The sequence below is a fragment of the Perca flavescens genome, chromosome 15 (assembly GCF_004354835.1).
Source record: "Perca flavescens isolate YP-PL-M2 chromosome 15, PFLA_1.0, whole genome shotgun sequence".
Taxonomy (NCBI): Eukaryota; Metazoa; Chordata; class Actinopteri; order Perciformes; family Percidae; genus Perca; species Perca flavescens.
Genome location: NC_041345.1, coordinates 19189399 through 19209672, shown reverse-complemented (window position 1 = coordinate 19209672; position 20274 = coordinate 19189399). Strand labels below are relative to the sequence as shown.

Genomic DNA, 20274 nt, shown 5'->3' with positions numbered 1-20274 from the left:
ACTCATTGTGGCTGACTGCTGTGCCCAAGTGGAAAGGTAATTTAGGGTGTGTGTGTGTGTGTGTGTGTGTGTGTGTGTGTGTGTGTTGAACTTACATCCTCTGCCAGCAAAGAGGCATTGTGGAGGACGGGTGTTGGACTCTGTCTCTCATACTGTCTCAGCTTCTCATGAATCTGTAACACAAACACATGTAGTTTATTAGAGGGGAGAGTTTCAAAAAGGAATGCAGTTTTGGGTAAAAAGCTGAAGGTTAAAACCCCTTTAGGAGTTTTCTTGTAAACAAACGAAAGTCTTGTTTATATTTAGTGTTTCTCACCAAAATCCTTGAGGTCTGACAAATCCTGCATTGTTTTCATCCATGTTTACTAGCTAGCAGTCTTCTTCTTCTTCTTATCTGTTCTTTGGCCCTTGAGCTAACCTACCAATATCACTGAAATTATCTGTTTTTGAGATATCCTGCTAAGTGATAAAAAGATAAAAATGAGATTCAAACGTACCTCCTTGGTAGAGGTAATCTAATTATCTTAAACTACTGTAGGACACTACATTTGTGTGCACAGTGGATGAACTCAGCTATATTCTTTTGGTTTTTATTTGTAAACTAGAATATACGTTTGTTGTTCTTCTTAAAGTATCCTGGATTGTCATATACGTAGTTGCCTGCTATCATATCGGTGGGTAACTGTCTATTGGTTGTCTTTTCTAATGCCAAAGACGACTAGTGTACATAAATTCAACAGCACATAGCTGCATATTACATCTACATGTACATAATGAGGTTATTCATGAAATCATAATAAGAGTTCCTCACCTTCATGAGGTATCCCAAGCTCCTCTCACTGAAGACATCTTTGAGGAAGACCATGTCCTCTTTGTGATTGGCATCGGGCCGCAGCTGAGAGGTCAGCAGGGCCAACGTTTCATGTAGCCCTACAAAGGAGAGGAATAAGAAAAACCAGCACGTACATTAACGTGAACAGATGGAGCACAGTAAGCTTCAGGCAGTATGGGACAGTATGTGTGAAGCATCTGTGCTAACTTATCTCACCCGCTCCTGCTGTGAGAACCGGCATGGCTTCTTTCATGGGTCAGTGAGGTGAGGAGGGGAGGAAACCTGGGAGGCAAAAAAAGAAAAATTATCAACATTTCCATACAGATGATGCTATTCTCACAAAAAGCAAAAAAAGAAAAGGGTAATTGTGTTTTTGTGAGCGTGTACAAGTGATGTAAAGGCATCCGGAGACCCATGTGCAGTATTTATAGCTGTATATCATCTCCTTGTAGGCTTCATGCTGTAAATCCAGGTTGCATTTTTCCATTTTGCAGTGAAATTACCTCATCTGAATGTGTAGGTGTGTATGCGTGTAAGTCTGCTGGCATTATAGAGCCATACTAGCAAGATAAACAGCCACTGCTGGTACTATTAATCACACTGAGTCTCACCAGGCCCTGTGAGCTCTGTGTTGGTGTGTAAGAGAGCAGGAGAGTGGGATATTTGGCATAAACCTGTATGAAAGAGCCAAAGCACTGTGTCACACAAGTCTAACTGATGAAAGCTGATGAAAACACTGATATAACCGAGATGAGGCTTTCTCTATAACAGACAACTCAATCTGTAGGATGTATGCCATCTCAGAAAATCATATTAGGCCTCCGTAACGGACTAACTGACATGTGAAGAGATTTTTTTTGCAGTAAATACTACGCAATAACTTTCTTTCTATATCTAGATTCATATGCTGACCCATCTACTCAAAGATACAGTCGGCTGAAGTACTGCACAGACTACTAGATTATTGAGCCCATACCGATAAATTCCCCTGTCTCTCCACTCAATATCGCCATTCTTCCTGCCACTGGAAACGCAAGTCAATCACGTAAACCACAGACTCCATCATATCATGCTATGATCCAATAACAAAACAGCAGAAAAATGCAGCAAAACCAAAAAAACACAACAAAGCTGCAATAAACCGCTCGTTAAAAAATAAACAGTATGGGTTTACAATAATGTTGTGGACGTGGCAGGGGTGTCAGAGAGTGTGACTTTCCACCCAGTGGGGATTCTTTTGGTTGTGTCCGGAAACATGTAAGTAAAGAAGAAGGTAAATATGGGCATTTTTAAGATCATCTTTCAAAGATATGAAATCTATATATTGTTACATAATCATACAGCATTGATGTATTTACTAAAATATTGACAGAAAATGTATTCAGACTGTTTAGAAGAGAGGCTTAACCTGTCTAGCAGTATTGTGCTCGTCAGTTTTGTATGTGTAAAATAAACATAAGCTTTATGAAGATAAGTACAGGGTTGTTTGTGTTACTGTCACCCCATGGAGGCCTGCCATGATGATGCATCTTGTCTTGGTGTATTACCTTCCACAGAGACTGTAGACTTTATATCCTTAATTATTTTTACAAACGTTTTGAGCAATTACTTCAGGAACATATCCATTCAATCTAGAAACACTGACTGGTTGATACAGAAAAAGACAGTGAGCCTAACAACCAACGGGGGTCCTCCCTAGGTTTCCAGGATCCTATGTCTCTTGATGTAAACTAACTTTGTAAGAGTTTGGTTAGGGCTAGCTTCGCAGTTCAAATTGCAAAAAAAAAAAAAAAAAAAGGGATATGGATGATTCAAATGCATTTTGAATGGTAAAAAGCTGTTCAGCCACTGTAATAATTTCTAAAGGCAAGAAAACTGTCTTGCCCACAAATTTGAGGGCATAGGTTTCAAAGAGTATAACATAAGGAGGCTATAAGCTGTAGGTGGGTGATCTTAACATATTGGACCAGGGAAATACACTGAACATTTAAACCTAGAGAAAAACATTACTGAGAACTTAAACCCTTTGAAAAGGTATCCTTAATGTGTGGTATTAAGATGATATTAAGATGGGGAACATAGGACCCTGGGAACATAGATACACACTCCCAACTGATGAGATGATAATCAAGGTTACGCTTCCCCATCTGATGACAAAAAAACATCAATGCATCACTAAACTGGCTTATTACAAGCTATGGACTAATGTGCAGACTAGAGAAACAGGTGTAAATCAGTGGGATAGAAGCAGCTTGTAGTCAGCAACCCGAGGTCAGTGAGATCAGGTACAAGACAAAACGGCTAAGACAGGCCAGAATAAGAACAAGGCTGAAAACAAATGAAGCAGATGTGCAGACAGACTCCGCAGTGGCAGCTAGAGGACAGGTGGGGAATAGCCTGTCTGGGATTAGAAATGCAGACAAACTAAACAAACGGGGGAAGAGAAGTCGGAAGAGCAGAATGAACAGACATGAGTGACAGGAACTGGGGTGGGAACCTTCACCGATGAGTGGGAGAAAAGCAGGAGTTCCTACATAAATGGCATCCTAAAGGCAAAATGTTGCAATTAGTATGTTTTGGGGCCGTCCACACGGAAACGTTTTTTTGTGCAAACGCAGATGTTTTGCATCGTTTGGGCCTTCCGTCCAGACGAATCCTGCAAACGCACTGCCTGAAAACGCACTTTTTTGAAACCTGGTCTCAGGGTGAAAAAATCCGAAAATGGCTCTCGTTTGGCTTCATATGGATGGTAAATACGGATCCGTATTGATGATGTCATTGCTACACCCCTCTTTTACACCCTCTCCCACGGCCGCTGACGCACACAACTGCGGTGAAGCTAAGCGAGCATATCCCATCTCCATGGTCAAACCAGCTCACTTCATCTAAATACTGTGTATCTGCTCCCTGACCCTTCCCTCTGGATTCTACACAAGATATATTGCTAACGTTATGTAGCTAACGTTAAACATCGCTAAAGTAGCTGACCGCTCCAGCAGCGAAGTAACGTTAGCTGCTATGGCTATCTGTTTATAAAGTGGAAGTTGACAATTCATCAACTAGCTAGCTAATCTGTCTGCTTATCAGACTTGAATGGATTATAGTAACTTTTACCACGGCTTATTGTAGAAAGGCTACTGCAAGAAAAACGCATAGATTATTAAAAAGACATCATTCATGGATCATTGATGTTTGTTTGACTGCCGATGTTAGAGCTAGCTAACGTTAGCTCGCTACTAGCGCGCTGCAATCATGCAAAATAAAAAGCAATCCAACAGCATATTACACAATGTAAACAAGACACGTTTTCTTGCGGCGGCCTTTATAAAATGAGCAGTGGTGAAAGTTATTATAGTCCATGGATGTATTAAGAGAATGTTATAATCTAGCTAGTCATGTTATGATGGGAAGTGGAAGTGACTATGCTCTTCTTCTGTTTTTTGTGAATTTCTGTAGCAGAAACAGCGCCACCTATAGGCCTGGAATATGAAGTAGCGTGTTGAGTCATTAACAAATGGATTCGTTTGGACGCAACTATTCTTTAAACTAATCCAGGGAAGACGGGTAAAAAAAAGATCGTTTTGGTACGTGCGGACGAATGAGCTTTAGGAGCTTGTTCATTAGAAAACCTGCAGTATGTACCGTATCTATACTGCAAGATTGCAGTTTTCTCCTTCATCCTACAGGATTTCTAAAACGTATCATGTGCTTTGATGGTACATAATCAGAATATGATTAACCTCAGCAGAGACAGACAGAGACAGCAATGAGCTCATGAATAATGGACAGAGAGGATATTACAGAGCCAGAAAGAGGGATAAGGAGAAAACGGAGAGGGAAGCAGCGCTTGTTCTTTTTTTCGTTCTGTCAGCAGAATCAGTGGAAACACAGAAGAGAAAGTCTCTTTATTCTCAAGTGTATCAGCTGGGATTTTCTCCATATAACCTCACTGTATTTAACACGGAGAGGAGGGGAAAAAAACAATGTTATCAATACAGCGTCTCTCGGTGAATGGTAAAGTGCGTCACTCTGTATATTAATATTCACATTTCAATTGTATGTCACCAATGACCATCTTCAGCAAAGATACCCTTTAAAAGTTCCCCCACATCTCCTCCCACACATACTGGGAAATTTGCAGTAGAGAAGAATTAATGGGCAAATAAAGATGTAATGCCATAGTGTGAACAGATTGGTCTTCTTCATAATCGGAGGACTGTACAGAAATGCAATGTTATTAAAAAGGTATGGACTTTTCATTAGATTTCTTTCTTTCTTTAACACAGTTTCATTTCAAGTTTTCTTCTTTATTTCTAAAACCTATTAAAGGCCAATTGAAGTCACATTTATTATCCCAATTTTAGTCAAAAACATTGTCAACACATTTTCTAAATGTATTGTATGTGTGGTTTTTTTATTAGTATATTGCAAATAAACTTCCATAAATCCACTTAGAAATCATAGGAAAGAAATTCTTATAACTGTCTGAGAAGAAACATGTTTAAATTTTCAAGTGATAGGTGTCCGTTCATCCATGGGTACATTGGCTAGCTGTTAGCCAATCAGAGTCAAGCAGCTTAGCTTGTTGAATATTAATGAGAACTGGCACAAATCGAGCCAAGTCTTCCTGTAGGCTTTCTATACCATGCTAGAAAGGCTTGAAACAAGGTAACCAAAGCATTTTTCCACAAATAATGTTACAGAGTCCATGGTAGAACTTCAGACATTACCACAAAGTAATGAAATACATGTGGCAGGGCACCTTTAAGAATTCAATTGCAACTTAAGGGTTAAGATATCACCAACAACGCTGTCAAAATCAGCATGAAGAATACAAAAGCCATTGAAAAGAAAACAATAAGTTAATTAATGTAAGATTAGCTCAAAACTGCAGCCAAATTATATATTTTTCTGAATAATTAACTGTAGGCATTTAGAAACTGCAGCTTTTCAACAATCCAAATTGTGGGGTTCATTACATGTCCCTCTGCAGCAGTTGAGTCAGTTAACAGTCCTGGGAGAATGACATCATCCTGTAAGCTGCTTTACATCAACGTGGTGAGGTCATCAGAGAAAGGCATTGTGGGACCACCTCTAAGTGGTACCCATGGGGGGGCTAGGATCAAAAGAATATAGTTTTGAGGTCGGAGTGTGATTCTTTTCATTGAGAAAAAAAAAAAGTTTATTTAATTTATTCAAGTATCACATTTGAAAAATCTGCAGAGATTTTCCAAAGTCACAATTTGATGAACGCCTGAATTTTCACACCTTATAATTTTCTGTCAATATGAAACCTCATACACTAGCCTTTGCATCAAACATTGATGACATAGTGACCATCTGTGCTCTCAGCCACTACCTGAGAGATAGATAGATAGATATAGATAGATATAGATACACACACACACACACACACACACACACACACACACACACACACACACACACACACACACACACACACACACACACACACACACACAATGTTATACATATACATGTTACACATGAGACAGGAGTAGTTTGTACAAACAATGCAAAGCTCTAGAGGAGTTTTAAGTGTGGCGGAGCAGGGTTATATGAAATTGTATGGGATAAAAAATAAAAATTGTTAGTTCCCATAAAGTTCAGCACTGTCAAGACAGTTTGAAATGAATCAGCAATGCAAATGTTTTGCCAAAGAATACCAAAGTTTAAAATCTACACATAAGCTTGACATAGATTTACGAACAAATGCACTGATTGCTGTAATAATTCTATTGAAATTAACTCGATCGATTGTACACATCAAAGTCTGTTTAAAGGTCTTAAGAAGTACTACTGCATATATGAAGAAAGTTGTTTAAATGCCTTTGGCTGATGAATGTTAGTTTGAAAAAAAAAATACTTAAGGGGGGTGGTGTTAGAAAGAAATGAGCCCACCAGACCTCTGTAGCCTGCTCCTCATCTCCGCTTGAGGCTAGCAGCTCAAGACTATATTAGCCGCTAATAATATAACACACCTGAATCTTGGACCAAACTGTCAGTGTTAGAGTTGCATTGTGGGTAATATAGCCACCAGAGGTGTCAAGTAACGAAGTACAAAGACTTTGTTACCTTACTTAAGTAGAAATTTTGGGTATCTATACTTTACTGGAAAAAATTATTTTACAGCATACTTTTTACTTCTACTCCTTACATTTTCACGCAATTATCTGTACTTTCTACTCCTTACATTTTAAAAATAGCCTCGTTACTCCTATTTCAGTTCGGCTTGTTTTCATTCCGACTTGTCATCGTTCAAAAAAACACACACACACAAAAAACTATCCAGATAAATTGCGTCATCCGGATAGAGTGAATTTGATTGGGGTTGGATGAGAAGTATAAACATATACCATTTAGACACCCTATCGGTTTGTACGCAATCCATCCCACCTGCACAGACCCGGTGCTAATACGGCACTGTTGTCTTAACGACCGTTATCTACCGGACCGAATAGCAACGTGGATTTCGGTGCCTTATTTAGGTGCCACTTAAATGCCTGCGCTTCTCTCTGATGCTCCGAAAACGGACGTTACAGGGAACTGAAACATTGCCACACGGGACGCTAGTTAACACTACACTTGACAGCAGGTAACCAGGTTAGCCTACCGTTAGCTAGTAGCTGGATTAAACACAGTTAAAATGCTGACAGCTAAACGGTGTAAAAGTCAGTCTGTCTGTATTTCACTGTAGAGGATTCTAACACGAGACTGTAGCTGCCGTTGTCTGAAAAACAGATGTGTCACCTTTTTCAGCCCTTCTGAGTTTGTAGGTATGATTTTAATATAACATTATCATTATGGCCTTTAGAATAATTTTTTTTTGTGGAGGTGGGGTAGTGCACTATAGGCCCCTGTGGGGCAGCCTAAGCTTTTGTCCTTAATGGCATTTTTCCCCCTTTCATTTATTTTTTTTTAAAGATAATTTTTTGGGCATTTTAGTCCTTTAATTGACAGGACAGATGAAGACATGAAAGGGGAGAGAGAGGGGGAATGACATGCAGCAAACGGCCGCAGGTCGGAGCCGAACACGGGCCCGCTGCGTCGAGGAGTAAACCTCTATATATGGGCGCCCGCTCTACCAACTGAGCTATCTGGGCGTCCCCTTACATTACTTTTACTTTTATACTTTAAGTAGTTTTGAAACCAGTACTTTTACACTTTTACTTGAGTAAAAAGCTTGAGTTGATACTTCAACTTCTACAGAAATCTTTTCAAACCCTATTATCTATACCTTTACTTGAGTAATGAATGTGAATACCTCACCAGTTAAGATAAGGAAGAAGAATGTGTGGAATAAAATAGACAAAACCTTTGATTTTGCTGCAAAGATTTTGATCCTTTGTTTTAAATTGTCCATCATGAGTCCAACAATATTATGGGAGTGCAATGCTTAATCTGTACCCCTCTGACTTCCCCTATAAAACTATGAACAGATGCTCCTGGCTCACAAGCTCACTAAGGCCTTCAGAAAGCACCACACTTCTGCCATCTCACATCACTGCAAAAACACGACTACAAACATCAAATCACCAAAATGTCACTGATCCAGAAATAGAGTCACACATCACACTTTTTTATGGAGACATTTTCCGATCAAATCTAGTTACGAGCTTAGCTGCAGATCACAGAAACATGACGGAGCCCCGGTGAGGTCAGAAGAAGTCAGCTGATAACCAGATAACAGCCTTCGTCATATAACGTTCATCTAGACACATTTGGCTGAAAATCAGACGGATCAGCCTCTGTCACTGCATTAATAACATGATCCCGTGTTAAATAAGAGATTTGTAAACCAAAATAACACTGAATGTAATTCGCAGTGTTGTTCATCCACATTTGATGTGCACATTAATCCATAGATAAATAGTTTGGACTTACAGTACTCAACTCGCATTAACACACAACCAACAGACTTCATCCTCTTTCTTTTCAGACCCCTTCTATATGCAGTCTTTTTGAACCAGATTAATCTTTTTCTTTGTCACATTCGCATAAGCTTTATTTTTCTGCTGTTCACTCAAGAGCCCTGGAGGTGGTGTGACGTCCGCAGGGCATCGGTCAGCCCTCACAGCAATCAACACACAGGTCTCCCAGAGTCTTTTTTTTTTGGGCATTTCAGCCTTTAATGGAAAGGACAGCTAGATTGTCCAGGTCGGGGCATCTCTCTCTCTCTCTCTCTCTCTCTCATATTGTAGATTCTCACTGAAGGCATCAAAACTATACATGAACACCCTTTGCTTTTTTGATAACTCTGCAAACCCTTGGTGTTCTCTCAGTGAGCTTCATGAGGTAGTCACCTGAAATAGTTTTCACTTCACAGGTGTGCTTTGTCAGGGTTAATTAGTGGCATTATTTCCCTTATTAATAAAAAAGCAAAGGGGGGCTACTTTGATGAATCTAAAATATAAGACATTTCACACTTTTTTGTTAAGTACATAATTCCATATGTGTTCATTCATAGTTTTGATGCCTTCAGTGAGAATCTACAATGTAAATAGTCATGAAAATAAAAAGGAAACACATTGAATGAGGTGTGTCCAAACTTTTGGCCTGTATTGTATGTATGTATGTATGTATGTATGTATGTATGTATGTATGTATGTATGTATGTATGTATGTATGTATGTATGTATATATATATGCGCCTGCTCTACCAACTGAGCTAACCCAGCCACCTCCCAGAGTCTCTTTGATGCCTTATCTAATAAGAACTTAAATTCCTGAAGTTCTTTATCAAGTAAAAATATCAAACACTATAGGGATTCAGATTCTCCATTGTGAGGATTAGCTCCTGTTCTCGGTTTTATTTATTTGTAAATCGAATATCTTTGAAGTTGGACATTTTCCACAATTTTCTGAGATTTTGCTCTTGATGAATAATCATTAATAATAAGAATAAATATTTGCTGGCCTAGAACCAACTTGATTCTTTAAATGATTAAATGATAATGAAAATAGTTGCTGATACAATTTTCTGTCAATTGAATAATTAAGTGAAGGTACTTGTACCCCAAGGGCTACTTCTGCAGTTGCCAGGGGGTATGTGGCAAGATGGAATGGATAGCATAAAAGAGGCTGGGGTTCACATCTACTACTACAAACTACAGTAACAGTCAAAATTGCTGGTGAAAGGTGATCTTTTCCTAACCTTAACAAAGCACTTTTAGTTGCCCAACCTTGACCAGAACTTAATCACAGAGATGGAAGATAAAAAAAAACAAACCTCAAATGACTCATTTTTGAAAAGCACTTATTATCATTCAATGTTGTCAATACAGTTGAGAATTTTTTGAAGAAAAAAAGGGGCATGCACACCCATAGGTGGAAACACAGACAACCACTGTGTATTTCTCTCTTAGAGATCTGGAAACCAAATTAGAAGTAATTCTTAACAATGCTTTCTCTCACACTGTGTTTCCATTAGGAACAAGGGTTCGTCATCAAAGTGTAGTGCTGCTGGTACCATTGTGTGTCTTCCAAATTAAAACAACAGAATATGCTTGTAACCGCCCTCCAGAACGACACATTTCTGATCTGATGCCTGTATCGGCAAAATGACAGCATTTATAGGTTGCTTCCAAAAACTGCTACAAATCCATTTTATGATGACTACACAATGGTAAAGGTTTAGTTAGGTCTATGCACAAAAATTACTTGATTACGTTTTGGGAAAGGCCATGGGTTGGGTTTAAACAACTACTTCACTAAGGTTAGGGGACGATCATGGTAATGCTTAAAAAACAATGTCTGTTGGTTTGAAACAGGAAACAAACAGCAGTCTCCAGTGTGCAAGTAAAATATGTTGATGCCGATCAAGTAGCATGTTCCTGCTTTAAAGGAAGCTGCAGTTTCAGGACCATATTTCTAGGACACTAGTATTCCGTGTCTTTTAACCTAACCCTAATCTTAACCCTGCATATCTGGCTAGCTGTTAACTTAAGTGTTGACCAGTTTCTTGTGGTAACTAAGGTCATAAAAATGCAGTCATGAAACTACAGCTTTCTCTATTGCAGGAACATAGTATAGATACCATCACCTGACTTCCTCCTTAGCTTCTATCATATTCACTACAGTCACTTGCGGGTTTTGTCACTTGAATGTAAACATATGTCATTTTGGGGAAACGTCTGATGCCAAGGACACTCTGTTGTTTATGCGCTGCTAGAATATGCCTCAGCCATCTATGTATTTCTAAAAGATATTTCAACAAAAAACCATCTGCCGCGGTTATGGTGATTGCCTGTATGGGTATAGGGATCATCAAAAACACCCTCTCAGTCATAACAGCTCTTCATGAAAATGCATTGTCTACAATCCTGTGAAAAATGCCTTGGCATCAACACGGTAAAACAACAAATGCTTGATCAAGCTGTTCTAAGCAGGCTGCCTTTCAGAGACTATTTTACTTTGCCTGATGACGAGGGTCGACCCTGTTCCTGTCCCTCCTTCAGGACCATACAATCCCATTCTGAGCTGCATGCTTTTACAATATGGTGGAGGATATTACATTATACATATATTTCTGTATGTATGTATGTAGAATTGATGCCAGGAGCAGAAGGCTGGATGAGTATTTACCACTGCAACCTTGTGCACCTTTTTTACATGCATGTACTGACACAACACTGGCACATAAACACACTAGTGGACAGTATATCTACTTATGTACACACACACACACACACACACACACACACACACACACACACACACACACACACACACACACACACACACACACACACACACACACACACACACACACACACACACACACACACACACACACACACAGCTGAGAGTCATCCTGGTCAGTACAAGATAGAGCGCCTTGGCTCAACTCCTCGCCGCCTCAAGAATGAACACCACTCACACACAGCTAATCCACTGCCCTTACAGTAATGGAAGGCAACACTAAGCATGTTTTGCCAGCTTTCAACATGCCTTTCACACACGCACACATTTCCCAGGCTCACACCGATGCAACCACAAAATGACCCATCATATAGTCTCAGAGGGTGTGGTCTGACAGAAACTTATATCATCTCCAACATGGAGGGAAAGCTGCACATTTTAACAGCTGACACACTCCAGCACATTGTCACTGAAATGCTACGCCCCCCTCCCCAATCCCCATACACCCACCCTCTCACTTCTACACAGCAAAGCACAGGCAGATGTTTATTTCCCTCAGTTTCCCCTCCTTTTATTCTCTCTATTCTTACTTCCTCATGTCTGTAGAGAATAATGCTGGCCCTCCATCCCTCCCTCGTTCTCTCTCCTCCATCTCTCTGCATCACTCTGCAGTGCTACGGCACTCTGCTCTCCCCACATACAGCATGCCATCAGCTAGCAGAGCAAGGAAGAAAACACAATGGACAGCAGAGCATCGGATACCTCGTGTTCACACTGGAAACAAAGGCGTTAAAAAGACAAATGTGGCCTTCTTACCTTCTCTTCTCTCTGTCTCCTCCTCTCTCGGTGTTTGTGTCCCTCCTGACTGCAGCCACACTGTTTCTCTCGCTCCGATTCCTCCTCCTTCCTTCCTTCTTCCTCCTCCTCCTCCTCCGTTCTGCTGCTCTTACAAACCTGCTGCCGCTGAGTGTCCGCCTCTTCTACTCTTTCTCCCTCTCTCAGCCCCTCCCCAAACCAGCCTCCTCCCTTTAAATCTCTGATTCTCTCTCTGGCCTAACATCAGTGGATGAAGAATTTTATAGAAGGGCTGGTATTTTGTATTTTGCTGCTTATAAGATGCTGTAGCCCCAGTTTGAGCACCTCATGTGTTTTTCATTAAATTCAAATTACAGAGTTTAGCATTTGTTTTATTCAGAAAAGAAAAACCCTAGAGCAGGAGTGTCAAACTCAATTCCACGAAGGGCCATGCTGGAAAAAAAGAATCACATCTAGGGCCAGACATGTTATTCACATGCTATTATTTCATCGTAAAAGTCAAGCATCTTTTATTGCATTATTGCATGTCTCATATAATCTTCTCAATTACAGCTTGGTCAACATAAAAAGTTAGCAAAAAAAGTAATTTAGCCCTCAAAGAAAAAACAACAAAAAGTTGAAAAAAGCAACAAAAACAATGCAGAAAGTGGCAAAAAGGTAGGAAAAAAACATTGAAAAAAGCTAAAAAAAAAACCTACTTGGGTCAAAGTCTATAGTGAACCTAAATTGATATGCGGGCCGGATCAAAATCTGCGATTTACTGTTTTTGTTCACCCTCAATGCTCTCTTTTCGGCTGCAGTAGGCAGCTATTTTTAATGATAACCCCACTGTACAATACCTGCCAGCACCAAAGAGCAGTCAGACAAAGTTAGAGATTAGTTAGCAAGTGAAAGTAACAAGCGTTATTAGCATTTATCAGCTAAAGAGACAGATATTGCTTCTCAGGAGTTGGTGGAGACTAAAACAGAGCTACAAAGAGAGTGAACGTTGGACTTAAATTTGTCAGGTGGACAGAAACACAACTCAACATGAAAGCTAACATTGCTCTGTGTCTTTACAATGTGTAAATGGGCAAAGGTTTGCCAACACCTTCGCCAAATCAACTTTACAAGGTGATAATAGATAATTGTGTTTAAAGCTTGTTCTGCTGCTCTTTGTGTGGATTCGGGAATACAGTTGCATTGTTGATATTTTTATTCAAATGGTTAAAAACTGAAATTACCTTCCTGGTTTTTCAAATATCTCCAGGGTTTACCTTTTAGAAAAACAGATTGTTAGCTCTGTAACTCCAATGTAATGATAATAGAGGCACAAAGTGGGTCTAGAAGATGCTGTAGATATGGTAACCACTGTTGAAGCAAAAGCTGTAGCTTAACTCCACTCCAACATGTTGTGGTGGCTAATTGGATCTGATTGGCTGCCTCTGATAGAGAGTTCCCCTCCCCCCTGAGCCTGGCAGGACTGAAGCTAAGGGTGTGACAGCCCACCTCCATCTATGGAGCGGCTGCTCGCTCTTTGTCTCCCCGTTTGTAGCTCATGCAGCGGGTCACTCACTCTCACACTCTCACACACACTCTCACACACACTCACACACACACTCTCACACACACTCACACACACACACACACACACACACACACACACACACACACACACACACACACACACACACACACACACACACACACACACACACACACACACACACACACACACACACACACACACAAATTGTGGGTGTTTCCAGTCTGTCTTTGTGCCTGGGTGCCCGCCCTCCCCTCCCTTAGGATAAAAATAAGCTGCTCGCAGAAAAATGCCCTGAACATGCAGACAGATGAAATGTGTTATTCTTCATACTGGTGTATGTGCATATGCTTGAGTCAGATCAAAAGGTAAAATAAGGTCAAGTCAGTGTTCCAAACTGGTCAGGTAATGTCTTTGTGGGCAATGTAACAATACTTTGTTACATAGTTGTGCTCAGGACCTAAAAATAGTCATATATATAGATGTTAAACATTTAGTAAAAAAATATCAAAGTACTAATCTTCTCTAATTGCACAAATTCTTAAAAATAACACGGAAATTATGTGTTATGCTTTGTCAGTATTTTTATGCATTTGTTTTTACCGGTAGTTGATTTTCTTATTGATGATTGCCAACTAGTGGTCTTACAGTGTAGTATATTGGAAGTCAGATTTTCACTATTCATCTAGAGATTGTGACAACATATAAGTATGACTACATTTTCTTATTGTTTTACTACAGAGGGAGTATCTACACTCCAAACATCCCCACTAATTACAGCAGAGGTTGTTATGGGTCTTTGGCCAAATTGATTCAGAGGCATCTGCTAACAATTTCCTCAGGGGAGCAGCAAAGGCCGACCTGATGCCCATGGTGAGGGGGGGGAGCAGGAGGTCGAAGCGGTCTTCTGGCCCCACATATAGGTCATTATCTGGGTCTGTGTGTGTTCAGTCTGCTCCAGAGGGACGGAGCAGCCGACATCAAATAATAGGGCACATGCAGGAGATTCTGGGAGCCATTATTCTGCAGATGTGTTGTACTACAAAATAATGCTGTATCGCAGAATGATAAAGCCAAGTGTTTACTTACTATTAAAAGCCCAGCAGAAGCCAGACATGGCCCTTAGTGAAGTAAGTCTGCCTCATTTACTTTCTTTCACGTCAGTCCCTCTGGCATCTCTTCTGTCATTCATCCTGTAAGCAGAGTGAGAACAAAACAGAAATGTAAAGATTTTGTGCTAAAAAAAATAAAAAATCCCAAAACGTTTTTTTTCTTCTGCACTCTTTATTGTGCTCATATCATAGAGTCGGGACAATTATTTTTGTAAAACATAACAGCGCAGAACTCAAATAAAAGATAATGTACTTAAGATACTGGGGAACTGCTATCATCTGCTCGTGTACAGAATAAACTCCATTCTGTGATACAGCTTTATGCCCATTCAGAGAGCATAAAGCATTGTATTCTCTATAGAAAGTGCAATAGACAAAATGTGCCTAAACATGTTCTCATAATGGGAAAATGCCAAAAACAAATGTAGTTGGTGAGCCAAATTAAAGGCGCTATTAGACAATATTGTTTTTAGGACTGATAAAAAGATAATAGCCTTTTAGAGGATACACTGGCTACTCTTCAGATTGTTTTTTTCATCCTAGGCAATTTATTCTACTCCTTAGAGAAGCTCTTTAATGACAGTGACCGCCAGTTAGTGCATCAGCAGCCACGCGTCTAACAAGAACAAATTCTCCACAAGCAAGACAGTTAAAGTCTCTGCTCACTCATGACGTGTACAAGAAGTGTCTGGAAAGAAATGTCACTTTAAGCTTCATAATTAAATTGCATTAAGGGAAGTATCTCATAACGTGCAGTTATCGTTCAGGTCAATCTATACTTTGATAAAGGAAAGAAAACTCACAGATCAGCCTCTGCTGAGTTTACTTGAGTCCCATCATGTTGATTTGACTGTAAGGTGTTCCTGCTGTTTTATCCGCCACACGTTTTTGTGTATTTTTAGGGGTCAGCTGGACCTGCAAGTGGGGGAGGAATAACAGAGAGAGAAGAAGGCATCACCTCTTTGTATGATATTAACTGTAATCATATTTAATGTTGTCCCTTTCATCTGATCGTTACCGTTTGTCTGAAAGTAAGAGGCTTAATGTTCTCTCTCAGACTAATGTCTACCTGGCGCCACAACTTTCTCACCATTCTCAGCCTACAGGAGTCATCAATATGATTGTCTGTCTGGCCTCACTGCATTATCTGCTGGCACTCAGACTCCTCCAAGGCCTCCAACTGCTCCCTCCTCCTCACCGTCTGAGATCATGAGGTGGAGATGGGAGGATAACAAATCAGGTTGTAGGCAATCAAATTACAGAGAGTAAAGTGAAGTAAGGTATCAAAAACAAGAATGAGTCTATATTCTTGATACCGTTTAGCATGCTTCTGACTTCACATAATTTATTATATTTTCCGAACAAGAGTGTCAGGCGGCCCCACCGAGCAGGGGCAGAGCCAGGGGTGGTGCCTCCCCTATCAGAGGCGGAAGGTATTGTTAGTATTAGAACCTTTGTATGAAGTGGCTGATTTCTCATTGCAAAGTCAATCACCACAAAGAGACACAAAACGACCGCAGAGACACAAAACGACCCCTGGAGACACAAAACGACCACAAAAAGATACATAACTAATACAAAGAGATACAAAACAATTACAAGGAGACGCAAAATGACAAAGATACGCAAAAACAGCCATAAAGAGGCAAAACGACTACACAAAATGCAAAACGACTACAGGGAGACACATATTGATCACAAAGAGACACAAAACGACTACAAAGACGCAAAACAACCACAAAGAGATTCTAAATTACAACAAAGAAATGCAAAACAACCACAGAGATAAAAACACATTTGTCTTCCTCTCTTACAGTAAAAAGTCATATTTTAATGTTATTAACACAGTTTTAAAATTACTTCATTTACTATATATGAAGGATTCATGTCAGTCTAAAAGGTTGAATAAACTGTATGTCATCACAAAAATGATTGGTAAGCCAAGTTCAAATGGCTTTACCCTTCAATACATATTCGGTTATAATTCTACCAAGAAGGTGTAAGGCCTATGAAGACTGTGTAGGTTTTTTTTTTATTATTATTGGTCAGTTCGTTGAAATGTATAAGGTTGCTGGGAAATGTTTCATAATTTTATGTACCTCACTGGCTGCTGCAGAGCAGCATTAGTGGAAGTGAATTACAGCCCTCTGTCTGACTTAATAGAGACAGAAGAAGGGAGGGAGAGAAAGCCGAGGAAGAAAAAGGCAGAGAGAGCAAAAGAGGCGTATTCCCACTTATTCACAGCAGTAAAATAGTAAAGCAGGTCGTTTCAGCTTCCTCTATGGGCTTTTTGGCAATAATTTATTACATTGCTTTGTTTGTAATCGTGGATTAGGTGTTTTCAAACTATTGTCTACATCTGCTGCAGTAAAAAAAAAAAAAAAGTCTCTAATCTTTTGTCGTTTTCGTTCTGATGTTCCAAAACAAAGCCTATATAATATCCTCCGATTTAGCTTGAAAAAGCACCAAATCTGCAAGAAAATGGTTTTCACTAGACCACAACACTATATAATATTGTCATGTATAATAATTGGCCGAGTTCTTTCATGTTTTGAGTTACTTCTTGCCGGGGAAACTTGATTTCTGAGTCACATTTTTCTAACGCATATTAGGAACTTGTCATAGTAGCCTTATTCCTGTTATATTTATATGTTGGACTGCTAACAATTATTAGAATTTTCGATAAATCTGATTATTTTCTTGATTTAATGACATTTTGGTGGGAAATGTCCATCCTTTTTCCCAAAACCCGAGATCACATATTCACATATCATGCAATGCTGTAATTAATTTATAATGTTATTAAACACATTTAAGAAGATGGTACTAGCAAATGTTTGAAATCTTTGCTTGAAAACTCTTGACTCTTTACAATTATCAAAATGGATGGTGACTAATTAAAGTGACTAATGGTTCCAGCTCTGGGCTCATTTGTGAGTTTGTGTTGCTGGCTAAAAGATTTTACAGTATTTTAAAATACTTCAGTACACAATAAATTGACACTGGTTATGAATAATTGGGTTGTGGAACTATGATGATGTCTAGATGTCTTTAGTGGACATTGTTTTTTATTTGGAGGGAGGCAGAATCAATATCTCACTGAGGAGCCACATCTTTTTCTCACCATGAGTGTGTGACGATAGCTAAAACAGGCCTGATCTGCAGAGTGCTGTATCCTCCCATCCTGAGATGAACAAGGAGGGGGAAGTTCCTCAAGTTGCCGGTCCAGCTCGCTTGTCTCATTGGCTCGATGCTTATTGGATTGCGTGCCCATTCCCACAGCTCCAGCAGGTCAAATGACTGGGATGTGTAGCTCACGGCCGCTAAGTGGTCTATCGATCAGTCAGCTGAGCCCGAGGGCTGATGGGATGTGCTGCAGCAACCAGGAGTTGGAAGGCTGGTAATGGGAACAAAGTACGATGCATTCCTCCACAGCTGAGAACCGCTGCCTTGGCTGACAGAGAGAGGAGTCCATTACAGTGTAGAGTATAATTCAAATTCATGGAGAATTATGTTCTTTACACAGTTTATACATTTAAATTTAACTGCTGACTTGTTATTTGAAAATAGTGCTTTGGTTTTTATTCTTACCACCAGATTTATGTTTTATGTTATACACTGGGTTTTGAGATAGTTTGAGGTTATAATATCTGCCTCTATGTCACTGAGCTCTACTAAAAGGTAAAAAGAAGGAAATTTAACAAAAGATATAACTTTTCTCTTGAATTTATAAGAAGACCTATCAGCAATTGGTACCAAAGCCAGAGATCTTAATCAACATTAGTAGTTTATCCAATTACCTATTCTATAAAATCGTTAATGTTCGGGTGCTCCATGACTCAATGTTTGTGTGAACAATAAGTGAGCTTCAGTCGAGTTTATTTAGACAAACATTAGAGAATGGTCATGATCTTCAATGTCCTTCATCCCAACTCCTAAAAACTTCTGTTTTGTTAATGCAGGGGGATTAAATAGATCACACAGAGATTGCAGCTTGAGCCAGATTTCCTAAATGTACAAAGTCAAATACCACGTTCCGTCTTTCTTATTAAGATCTGCTTAAATTTGTCATGCACGCGAGCGTTAAAAGCCAGTCCTTAAACTTGCATTAAGCTACAGATCAGGATGCTACATAAACACATGCACACATGTTCACTATATACATGCAAATACAAATTAACACAACACATGTGCAGATGATCTGCCCCCTGTATGCCAGGCACAGTATGTTCCAGTGACCCAGTGCCCAGGATTAAGGCCTGGCAAAGCAGACCAAATCCCAGTTTTTCAGAGCCTGTGAGGAGCAGGCTCTTGGACTGTAATGCCAACACACTGGCAGCAAGTCTTAAACAAGCAGCATCATAAAACTTCCAAGGCATTCAAACACCTCGTCACTCCGGGTGACTGAGTGCTGCACAGCAGCCAGGGAGATGAGGTATTTCTGGGTAAAATGCGTAGTCAAAGTCATCAACCTATCCAATAATTATCTCATTAACACTATGATTCATGATGTGACCATTCATTTAGGTTCTTCTGTAGGCCTATGTATAATATACTGCATCAACACTTGCATATTATTCCGCTTAAATGAGAGTGGCGATGTGCAAACACATTTGTAAACGAATACCGCAAAAAGCAGATTAGACATTTGAATTTGAGAACAGCAGGCACTGTTTTATTAAGTTTTGGTAGCCATATAAACAAATGTAGGAATCAGGCATAAAGAGACAATAACTTTTAATGTTAATGTTCCCCAATCCTAAATAAATGAATAAAACACATCTATCATCATATACAAGAACGTATAATTGATTCATAATTTAGCCTAATTGATTGAAGGTGCCCTGTGTTTTGTTGTAAACAAACATTCAGTGTTACTCACTAAATCACATTGTGTTAATCCATGAGGTCCAACAAACATGTGGAAAGTATTTCCGTCCTCATAAAACATTTGCTAATCCGATTTTATAAGTATTTTATATCTAGAAATGTTTGCATCCATCATTTCCTACCATGTGGTCTTCTTCTTCTCTATATTCACAGGCACGTCTTTGCGTGTTACCGCCACCTGTTGCCCAGTGGAGTGATCAGTTAACACCATTGGTTAAATTACATACTTCTTTATTACATACAGTCTATGGTACATAGAATAACAGCTCCATAATTTTACACTGAACATTTAATCCTTACTGTAGCCTATGTGTATAATTATTCATAATATAATAATAACTGCTAAATTAGTCTTTTTCAAACAACAATTTTTTCCCTTTAAATATATTTTTTCTTTTCTTCAGACTTCATTAAAACCCAATATATCAAAATGATAG

General features: G+C 39.4%; 1 protein-coding gene and 1 long non-coding RNA gene across 3 annotated transcripts in view; both read right to left on the bottom strand.

Moving 5' to 3' along the window:
- Positions 1-12945, bottom strand: part of mpp3a (MAGUK p55 scaffold protein 3a) — a 27796-nt gene extending 14851 nt beyond the window's left edge. The window contains exons 1-5 of the mRNA XM_028599995.1: positions 12311-12945; positions 12085-12208; positions 1049-1114; positions 812-930; positions 96-173 (exon numbers count right to left, since the gene is read on the bottom strand). Of these exons, the coding sequence (XP_028455796.1) occupies positions 96-173; positions 812-930; positions 1049-1085 (234 nt within the window). The 5' untranslated portion in view covers positions 1086-1114; positions 12085-12208; positions 12311-12945. The remainder of the gene's footprint in view (positions 1-95; positions 174-811; positions 931-1048; positions 1115-12084; positions 12209-12310) is intronic.
- Positions 12946-14067: 1122 nt separating this feature from the next.
- Positions 14068-20031, bottom strand: LOC114570296 (uncharacterized). 2 transcript variants are annotated; one of them, XR_003694483.1, is made up of 5 exons: positions 19960-20031; positions 18072-18401; positions 16038-16148; positions 15751-15862; positions 14068-15028 (listed from the first exon to the last, which is right to left on the bottom strand). It is a non-coding gene; the product is annotated as an uncharacterized LOC114570296 (long non-coding RNA). The 2 variants fall into 2 exon arrangements; XR_003694484.1 differs by lacking the exon at positions 19960-20031 and adding an exon at positions 19830-19942.
- Between the last annotated feature and the right edge of the window lie 243 nt (positions 20032-20274).